The 10905-nt window shown below is 33.6% G+C and overlaps 2 protein-coding genes across 2 annotated transcripts; one reads left to right on the forward strand and one right to left on the reverse strand.

Annotated features, from left to right (window-relative positions):
- Positions 1-673: 673 nt before the first annotated feature.
- Positions 674-1589, reverse strand: LOC108206719 (ethylene-responsive transcription factor 2). The gene has a single exon (XM_017377107.2). The coding sequence runs from the start codon at positions 1449-1451 to the stop codon at positions 777-779; it is 675 nt and encodes a 224-aa protein (XP_017232596.1). The 5' UTR covers positions 1452-1589; the 3' UTR covers positions 674-776.
- A 4876-nt stretch (positions 1590-6465) lies between these two features.
- On the forward strand, positions 6466-9889 carry LOC108206911 (glycosyl hydrolase 5 family protein). The gene is made up of 4 exons (XM_017377341.2): positions 6466-6691; positions 7289-7989; positions 8579-9176; positions 9374-9889. Exons 2-4 carry the CDS (start codon positions 7450-7452, stop codon positions 9805-9807), a joined length of 1572 nt encoding a protein of 523 aa, XP_017232830.1. The 5' UTR covers positions 6466-6691; positions 7289-7449; the 3' UTR covers positions 9808-9889.
- The last annotated feature ends 1016 nt before the right edge of the window (positions 9890-10905 follow it).

Raw genomic sequence — 10905 nt, forward strand, 5'->3', positions numbered from 1 at the left:
GGACAGACGCTGAAAAATATCGCTGTTGATTCATTCCTTCTCCTTCTCGGAGAGGCAATTGAGCGATTTGAATATACACACTTGTTTCCATCTGATTGGTTTTCACCTGAGTGTTCTGAACAATCGACCATAAACGCGATCCCATAATAACCTTCAAATCTGAATCAAACCCATAAAAATCATGCCGATCTATAATCTCGATCATGAATAACATCAAAACACATCAAAACAAAACAAACCAAATCTCACAAGAAAGAGAGACCCAAATAAATTGAGAAGAATGGGAAATAAGATTTCAAAATAAGAAAATAGAAAAAAAAAAGAATTAGGGTTTTCCACCAGTGAAAACCGATGTAAGCCCCTTCAAAAATCTTTAACGGAGGCTAAGGAGGCTAGGGTTTTGAGAGAGACAAAGAGGCTAGGCGAGTATATTACACTATCTCCTGTTAAATATTACAATCGAATAATTTCCTACGTCGTACATATCAAACCTTTAACGAGAGAGTAAAGTACATTTTTCAGTTAGTTAATTCTGTATCGACACATAATAGTAATATTGAGTGTTTTTTTCCTTCGAATAAAAATGATATCGACTACTCTATTAACAAAGGAAATGATACTCTCACTTTGATTGGATAACAGTCCTTTCATGTGAAAATTGGAACAGATCAGATAAACGAGCGAAACAGCTTTGAATTAAGTTAAAGAGATCAAAGAATGCACTTGGGCTTAGCATCAAGCTCCAGCCTCAAGTATTTTTTTTACCAACACAAAATTTACAAACAGTTAAAAAAATCATTCCCCATCAACCAAGTCTGAAACGAGTCCACCTCCACACTCTCCGTCCTCTCCAGCACCACCACCGGCGCCGCCGCTCCCGCCGCCGTCTTCTTCTGCCTCTTCGGCACCGAAACCGACGAAGAACAATCCGAATAACTCGAAGACGACGACGAAGAGTTGAGCGCCGCTAGCGTCCTCTTCGACATTATCCGCTTCGGCTCCGGCTCGCCGGAATTCACTCTAAGAGGAAAATTCAACATAGCACGTGAGCCACGCATGCGATACGCTGCTTGGTCATACGCTAACGCAGCATCCTCTGCCGTTTCGTATGTTCCGAGCCACACGCGAGCGCCATTTTTGGCTGGGTCTCTAATCTCGGCCGCGAATTTTCCCCATGGCCTTTGTCTCACTCCTCTGTAATGCTTGCTCTTCTCCGTAGCCTCTTTGGTGGGGCCCTTTTTAATTTGTTTAATTTCTCGAATCTCCGGTACATCAATTTCTGGCTCGGCTTTCACAACAACAGCTTCAGCTAGGGATGATACAAATAAATTTTCAGATTTTTCCAAACAATTTTCTTCGGATTCGAAATCGCCAAGGAGATGACGCCTGATTGATTCGAGAAGATCGAAGTCAGATGAATCAAACCCGGAATTCTCTTCAAAATTCATCATATTTTTTTAGTAGGACTGGAACTGTGTGTATCTGTGTGTTAAGTTGAAGAACTGAATTGAGAATGTTGAGAGTATGAATGGAAAACAAGAATGTGAAATTGTGTTTATATAGAGGGTTATAATTAGAAACGAGGTGCATGAATGTGATTGCCTGATTGAGTAAAAGGATATTATATTATTATCTTAGAAAATTTAATTATTTTTTAAGCAATCTTTTGGAATTTAGTGGTTGGCCTTTGTTTCTTTGAAGCTTCCCTACCCTTATCTGGAAGACAGTTTTTAGACATGTGACGAATTTCAAATTTAATAAATGAAAACTTTATGCAGCAAATAGCAAGTAGTAATAATTTTCAATATTTTATTACATGAGCAAAGCATCTGGGCTCTAGCATTCTAAATTCATTAGAATCAGTTGATAGGAACGAACTGATTATAATTACGTATACGAAGTTCTCATTGTTTAACTTGAGTTCAAACATCGTAATCTAGACCACCATAAAACAAAAGCCTGGTTAGTGAGTTGCCCCATGAGTCCATGACCTCATGCCAGCAGTGACAAAAGCCTAGCGTTTTAAAATTTAAATTTGTTCACAATTGCAAAGGTTGTCTTACTTTTCGATAATGGCTTTAGTTTCGTACGTTATTTCTTAACATTCATCACACGTGTAAGGTAAGTAACTGGTTTTAAAATTTCGAAGGGGTTAATCACCAAATGAAACATCAAATTTCATACGAGAAAATTATAAACGTGGCGTTAATAACACAAGGGTCGATGCTTAAAAATCTGGTGCAGACGATTCGCAATTCTTTGTTTTTTTAAATTTGATAAAATCACTATTATATATATGCACAAGTATTTGATTATCACAAACAAATATTTCATATTAAGGTTGCGTTAATTTGTATGTAATGAAATAAGAGAATTGAATAAAATTTATATTCTAAACTAGAGTATCAAAATAATTGTTTATAGTTTTCAATTTTTTAATCATTTCATTTTAATTATGTGAACTAAATTAATTCACATATTTTGAATGTTCATCCACTTTAACGTCATGTTTTATTACATTTTTCATTGTAAAAAATTCATACTCACTCATTAGTTGATAACTTTTCATATTTTTTTATATAATTTTTCATTAAATTTCCGAATCATTTCATTCATTTGTAAACACGACTTAATAGAAAAAAAATAATATGAGTTTGAATAACTTTAATAAGAAATTAGCATATATCTAGCCAATTGAAAGCAGACATATTGATCCTGTCCGACTTCTTATTTTTTAGTAATAAGTCTTTTTTTAATATATATATATATATATATATGTGAATTATATTTATTTAAAATTAAATACTTATTTGTTCAAATAAGAAAGACAAAATTTTACCGCATAACAAATTCTTTATTTTATGAAATAAGGACAAACAAATACGTCAAGTGTAGCAATTCTTTTGGAAAACCCGACGCAATTTTTACAACTCAAGAATCAAATCGCACTAATGACAGCTTTCCTAGTTGGTGCAAACTGCAAACACATGTCTAAGTAAAACAACAGTCTCGGTAATTCAGAGAAAACAAATTATGCACCCAAGTCAAAAGACAAGTATATCCCTGTCATAACAAATTGAACACCCACAGACTTGTACTGTACTATCCTATCGGCTATCGGTTCCGTTTTATTGTCCGAAACTGAAATTTTATATTTTTTATATTTAAAAATAAAACCGAAATCAACAATTCGGTTTTCTGTTAGAAAACTGCATCACCAAAAAATAAAAAAAATATATAAACCAAAAATGGCCTGTTAGAATTTAAAATTTCAAAATGAGTATAATGGATCACTTGTGCACGCAGAGAAGATAAAAGTTAACTTAACATTTGCATGGACTTCAGCTTAGGCTTGTAGAAGTCCTGGCATTTGATATGTTGGAGCAATTTCAACTAATTTGGTTGAAATTAGTTAGCTAAATTGAATTCGTAGAATATTAGTTAAATTTTGTTGAATTCATAAAAGACTGTTTTTCAATCATATTAAATATTTTGATTCATTATATATTAGAAATAAATGTTGTTAATATTTTAAATTATTAGTTATAAATAAAAAATATTACTTATATTAAGTTATTTTATATAATCACTATACTTTTTATTTATGATTATAATATCGGTGATTACCGATTTCAGTTGGGGTTTTAGTTCTTATTCGTTTCTTGCTCGATATATGGTGGACAGACTCCAAGTCTCAAACGTCAGCATGTCATCAAAACATTTCAAAAATAAAATGCACTTGACCAACAAAGTAGCAAGAAAAAACTTAAGTTCTAAAAAGAGCCAACGGATCTAGATATCAAATAAAAAGCCAAATTTCTTCAAAAAATTTGTAAGAACCCAATAGTTAATATATGGTAATACTAGGGTATATCTGATAATATTTCTTTAACTGTCTTTGCGAAAGTATAGAGAATCAAATTTTCGAAATCTTATCGGATATAAAACATGGGTACTAGAGCCGAATAAATGTATTTATAGTTGAAACGAACCATGAACCATTTCAAAAAAAATAAATATTATTTGAGAAAATATCCTGCCTGCATAACTTGAAATTTCCTAAGTTGAAGAATATCAATCTTCTGAATATTCTTAAAGAAATTTGATAAAACAGAGTAGTCAAGTACATATATCAACTTGAGCATAATAGTTCACATCTCTTAAAGAAGCTATGAGATTGACTTGCCGACGCTTTGGCTGTTGCGTAACCCAAAACGTTGAATTTAAAAGTTCACATTCGATCAAATCAAAAATGCACGAACACTTGAATAAATTTCTAGCTTTGAATCTTGATAAATAAATTAGTCCAATGTTTGACCTACACAATATACAGCCTTGGTTCATGATGAGTACTGTATAGTTACAGCACAATTAAATTAAAACTAGCCGAACAAAATAAATTATTTTATCGAACGTAACGGACTAAGGGGCACCACTCGGAACCACGTTTCAAACAATTTTGGCGAGGAAAATAAATAACTCAGTTAAAAGCATAAGATGATGAAAAGAATGGGCTGCATTCAACCATTTGAATTCTTTTTGAACTTCAAACGTAAAATTGTAAAGTTCTTTTTCCGTGCTTTGAAAGTCAATCCAGTTAACTTAAACCAGTACATCAAATCATATTTATCTATATATTATACTGCCGTTTTTTTTTGTTGGAGTTGTTAAAAAGTCCAGTCAAATTTAAGTTTTGTGACATATTCATACTGAACTCTTTCATAGATCAGTTTAATATTTATTTAATAAATTCCTTGTCATACTCGAGATTGAAGCACTACTGTTCTGCTTTTTATTATCTTCTGGGCCAGTTTGAGCTTCTCTTTTTAGTTGAATAAAAATCTACAGAAGCCCAATTAATGATAGTAAACCCACCAGGCATAATGGGCCTAGACCGTAAGTGTATATGCATAAACTTTTCAATTGAATGGGGGATGTTTGAAACAAAACTCGATTTTTAAGATGTGTACTGCTGTGTTGGGGGAAAAGAGAAAAAAAGATGTACTGCTATGCAAAAGCCCATTCATTTTCAGCAATCTCTTTGCCCGAAGAAATAATCATTTTTTTTAGGACCTGCAGCGATGGAATAGAACAGAAAAAAACTGTATTTTTTTACTCAATATATTATTGTGTTTAACTTTTTCATATCATCAGTTTGATTCATTTAATTTTGTTATCAATTTGTCAAACAACGTAATCTAATAGATTTTTTTTTTGAAAGCACGTAATCTAATAGTTTTATTTATGCTAAGAAAATTTAAAATAGCGGAAATCAACACATTATGAATCTTGTTTGAACTCTAGGAAACGTACCCCTTGAAGTATATATTTATTGTGCGTGTTTGCTGAAAAGTTCTTACGAAAATAAAGGTTTATTTTCGAGGAAAAAATATGTCTTTTCATATTTTTTTTGAATTAAATACTAAAAAGTGTTTCATACATATTTTTTGATTTAAAAAATATATCTCTCAAGATAAGATACAAATTATTGATTTTTTTTTCATTTCTGAAAGTAAAATAAACCAAACATTATATATCGTGGTTTAAATAATTTTTTTATGGAAAATGCGGGTTATAAGAAATTCAGGTTCTTTATCATTGAAAATCAACATGGATGTGAGCATTTCAATATATCAAAATTTATAATATTTTCATCTTCATATTATTTGAGTAAATGCCGAACTCAAATACTTCAATTATATAGGCTTAGTACGGAAATGAAAGTCTTTTGTTTTTTGGTCAATATAAAAATGCAAGTTTTTTAAAGCCGGCATGCAAAGTCAAGATTAAAAAAACTGTACACAACAACGCTGAAATAAAGGCGCATATTAGATTTTTATGAAGAAGCAACAACCCTTGCAGGTTTTGGTGTTACTTAGCCCGGTGGTTTTGCTTCACTTTATGAAATTCTACATTTAATTAAAAAGAAGAAAAGAGAGGAGAAAATGATGAATGAAAATAAAAACCTATCTTTTCCATTCATATTTCAAGATCTTTCTAAAGAAGAGATTAAAACGAGAAAAAATGCTTCTCATAATTTTTGATAACAAATGTTTCTTCTTTAATTTGAAAAGACCATAATAGAAAATATATTTCTACAATTTCTTTTATTTCTCTCCAAATTCAAAAACATACGAGATGATATCTTTTATTTTCTCTGCATTTTTGAAAGCATAGTACAGCAAAACAATAAATTTTTTTAGTGCAGATGCAAAATACGAAACTTTCAATGCCGAACCCACTTGATCAACTATTTATGTCACAAATAAACATAGCAAAAGGATAAAATTGAAATAGTAACATTAAAAGAATTTGCGGAGAAATAAAGCATATATAGGTCGGCTGTTAAACGTGAAAATCTTGAAAAAACCAAACTTACTAGAACGCGAATTAAATTTCGTCTACTAGATACGTGTCACCTAATACGTGTCACGCGGCAGATACAAAGGTAGGAATATTAGAAAGTGACTCGCCTTCTTTCAACAAAGACTCTTCTCCGCACACACATACGTTTGTTAAATCTAGCAGGCCTCGTAGATCATAATTTAATGGAGTGGTTAAACTAGTGGAACATTTCATATACACCGACCCTAAATCTTAGCTCATCAAAAGAAACAAGAAAGCAAGCACATTCACATAGAGAAACTCACTTCAATCCAGTCTGCTTTTGCTTGATCACCATTTTTGAAAGGTACGTGTTAAGTCATCAGTTCTTCTAAAATCTCGAGATGTTAAGAAGAGTACTTACCGGAATCTGTATGTTATAGTATGCTCTTATATTTATGTATATGTAATTGTGGTTGCATATTAAGCCATGTTGAAGTGTTTAGAACTATTGATTACTGGAACAATATGTATCAGCACCATTGGATGATATTGAAATGTGTTTGTTAGTTTGAACATTTTTGTCAATTTAATTGAGTTAGTTTCTGGTTTGGTGATATGTCTTGTAGATGTTACAGCCAAGAGAGTGACCAGAACTCTAAAGCTTCATATAACAAATTCACATTGCAATCTAGAAATAATGTTTTTTTTTTTTTTAACAAAGTGTAATCGACCAATCAATTTGTCCTACACTCCTGCCTAGGGTATGTAATATGTACTAGAATCTTACTTGGAGTAGCTGCGAGGCTGTTTCGATGTAAAAGAATTGTAATATTCTGATGGAGCTATTTTAGTATAAATATTCTGAAGTAGCTGCTATTCAGCACAGTACCACATTGGCAACAATTAAAGTACATTGCATATTTCTGTGATGAAAATAACTTTTCTTTGATTTATTGAACAGATATTTCAAAGTTTAGTATGTTTGTGAGTATGATGAAGATTAAAGCGTCCTCCATAAAAGCAAAGAATTTGATCTTGAAGATCTTATGAAGGTTAGCCCCAGCTAGATTAGTTGGGGGAATAGTTGCTGCTATAATAGCATTTCTCGTCGTACTTATACTTATGATCTTACTAAGTGACACCCATATATCATATCTATCGACAAGTTCAAGATGGATAGTCAATGCAAAAACAGGGAAACGGGTGAAATTAGCTTGCGTAAATTGGCCTGGTCACATGTATCCGATGATACCAGAGGGTCTCCACAAACAATCTTTGAAGAACATTACAGAGAGTATTTCTCAGATGGGTTTCAACTGCGTCCGTCTCACTTGGGCTACACAAATGTTCACTCATGATTCATACAACAAGCTTACGGTTGCAGAGTCACTTGACAAATGGCGTTTGGTAGCAGCTAAATTCAGTATGCATAAAAGCAACCCTCAGTTGATGAACCTTACACTTGTTGATGCACAGAAGGCTGTTATTGATGCACTTAGGGAGAAAAATATAATGGTTGTGCTTGATAACCATGTCAGCCTTCCAATATGGTGCTGTGATTGGAATGACGGAAATGGATTCTTTAAGGACGAGTATTTTGATCCAAAAGAATGGCTGCAGGGCTTATCTATCGTTTCTAGGCGGTATAGAGGAAACCCTACGGTATGTTTATCTCATTGAACGATGTTAAGAATTTGTATATTTCACTTTTCCGCGTTAATATTGGTTATCAGCGATTCAGCACTATTTTGTTATACAGGGAAATTATTATATGTTGGCTTTGATGTTTAATGGATTCTGAAGGCTTATGTGATACGTAGTACAGAGTGGTGTTTATTCTTAACATTCCAAATTAGACTAAGGAGGAAGGGAAATTGCTTATTAATCTTTTCTCAGACTCAAAGATTAGTATGGGAACCTATTTCTTGTACTTCGTGTCTCTGCGTGTTAGTTTCCGTGTTTACTTTTACAAGCTAAAGTCCAGCAGAAAGAAAGATAAGGAAGTGACATGTTCTTTGCTAATAATTGAATTTAAGAAAAGTAGAGATTATGCACCCCTTTAGTTGTTTCTGTTTGAATTTGTTCGCCATGAAAATTTACCAAGCAAAGTCAACCAAAGCAATGAATGGACCTCTTGATCTATATATAATATATGTTTTGGACTTTGAATCTTCTGATGAATTAGGGGCAGACAATATCACTGCTAATGTATTGAGTTCTGTAACTTTAGACTTTTACATTCATAAAACAGGTAGTGGCTATGAGCATTAGGAATGAGTTGCGAGGTCCACGCCAAAATGAGTATGACTGGTACCGATTTATGGAGGCGGGTGCAAATGCAGTCCACCTAGAGAATCTAGATGTTTTAGTTATCGTCTCAGGCTTATCATTTGAATCTGATCTTAGCTTCTTGAAGAAACGAAGACTGAATTTGGGAATGAATGTGAACAAAAAGTTAATATACGAGGCACACTGGTATGAATTTGGAAATCCATCGGAAAAATGGATCTTCCAGACAAATGAGTTCTGTGCGGATATCACCCAATGGTTTATGAATCAAACTGGGTTTTTGTTGACTGGCAAGAGCCCCACACCATTATTTTTAAGTGAATTTGGTAAGGATCAACGGGGAGTAAACGAAGCAGAGAACCGATACTTTGCTTGCTTGATGGCATTTCTTGTGGAGAAGGATCTTGAATGGGCTTTGTGGGGTTTGCAAGGGAGCTATATGCTTAGAGAAGGTCACATCGAATGGGAGGAGCCGTATGGCATGTATGATTACTCCTGGGACAACCTACGGAATTCCTCGATGTTGCAGAATCTACAACTTGGTCAACGGATGATTCAAGGTATATGACCTTGTCTATACATTATCCTTATTTTCTTAATTGATCATAATGACTTTATATTCAATGTTCGAAGTTATATGTCTTCTTACATTACAACAATTTAGTTGCTTTTTACCAGCACCGCTACATGATTGTATATGAACGATTGAAATGCTAAGTTACAAATATTGCACTAATGTAAATTCTTTAAAGTGCAGATCCAACATCGGATCACAAAACATACTACATAATGTATCATCCACAAACTGGCAGGTGTGTTCATGTGGGCAAGCATAACATTACCACATCGGATTGTAAAAAGTTGAATCGATGGAGTTACAGTGGAGATCGTGGTCCAATTCAGCTACTCGGGACATCCAGGTGTTTGACTGTTGAGGGCGACAATCGTCCAGTAAACATTACAAGTGATTGTTCAAGCCAGAAGAGTATGTGGAAATTTGTTTCAAAATCAAGAATGCATCTATCTGCCAAAGATGATGAAGGAAGAGATTTGTGTTTGGAATTGGACTCTTCAAACTCAACCGTTGTTACAAAGAAGTGCTTGTGCTTGGGAGTAAATTTGCAAGATATTCCGTGGTGCAATGAGAATCCCCAACGCCAATGGTTTAAGCTTGTTCAATCAAATATATAATGCTTATGCAGCTATGCTGCATGTTTATATGTATAGTACTTTTACATGAAAATCAACTAATACAGCAACAATTAATTTCTGAGATCAAGAGCCATATTTTGCACTTACACTATGAACTCTAGTATTCATTGGCATTATGACATATATGAGTATGCCTTATTTTTTGGTGTTGCAATTAGTGAGCTGAGACAGAGAGCTCCATTTCGACTAAGAAACACGAGGACTCGAGTTCAGCGACTCTGTGTGCTCTTGCACAATCTGTTTTGTTTTTTCGCAAGTGTTTGCAGAGATGCCCCTCACCTTTTCTCCTTTTATGTTTGTTGCCAGTTTAATTGTTTTTCTTCTTCAATAAAAATTTACTCATCCTATTCAATTATTCAATTGTATATATTTGGGAAGGAGAGACTCCATACATATTTTAAAACTCTCTTATAAAATATAATTTTTTAAATTATTTCAAATTTTTATAACAAAAATATAATATTTAAATTTTTATTCATATACAAATAATATTTTTATTTTTACAATAAAATCATGAATTTGTTTTATCGATTAAAAACTGCTTTCTAATACGCGGAGAGAAATTCAAAAAATATATAGTCTCACGAATCCTGCTGTCGAAGTTCATTGAAGAATAGGATTTTAATCAGGAAAATGCTTATGTGCACGTAAATATGTACAAAATTTTGTACATAATTACATGTGTTGGATTTTAATTTGAATGTGCTTCTGTATTTACATTCCAAATAAAACCCACCACATCCATTGCCACATCATTATTTATGAAAATTCGTACACAATTTTGTGCACCTAACACTACTTTTTTGTGCACCGAACTAGGGCTGTAATTCGAGTCGGGCGGCTCGCGAGCTCGCCCGGCTCGAACTCATTTAAGTGGGCTCGGCTCGGCTCGACTCGTTAAACGAGTCGAGTTCGGGTAAAGGTTTCGGCTCGTTTAATTAAACGAGCCAGCTCGACTCGACTCGTGAAATTAAACGAGCCGAGTTCGGGTAGAAGTTTGGGCTCGATTAAGTGTAAAATTATACGAGCTGGCTCGCTCGGCTCGTTAAAACCGGCTCGTTTAGCTAAACGAGCCGA

The sequence above is a fragment of the Daucus carota genome, chromosome 2 (assembly GCF_001625215.2).
Source record: "Daucus carota subsp. sativus chromosome 2, DH1 v3.0, whole genome shotgun sequence".
NCBI lineage: Eukaryota > Viridiplantae > Streptophyta > Magnoliopsida > Apiales > Apiaceae > Daucus > Daucus carota.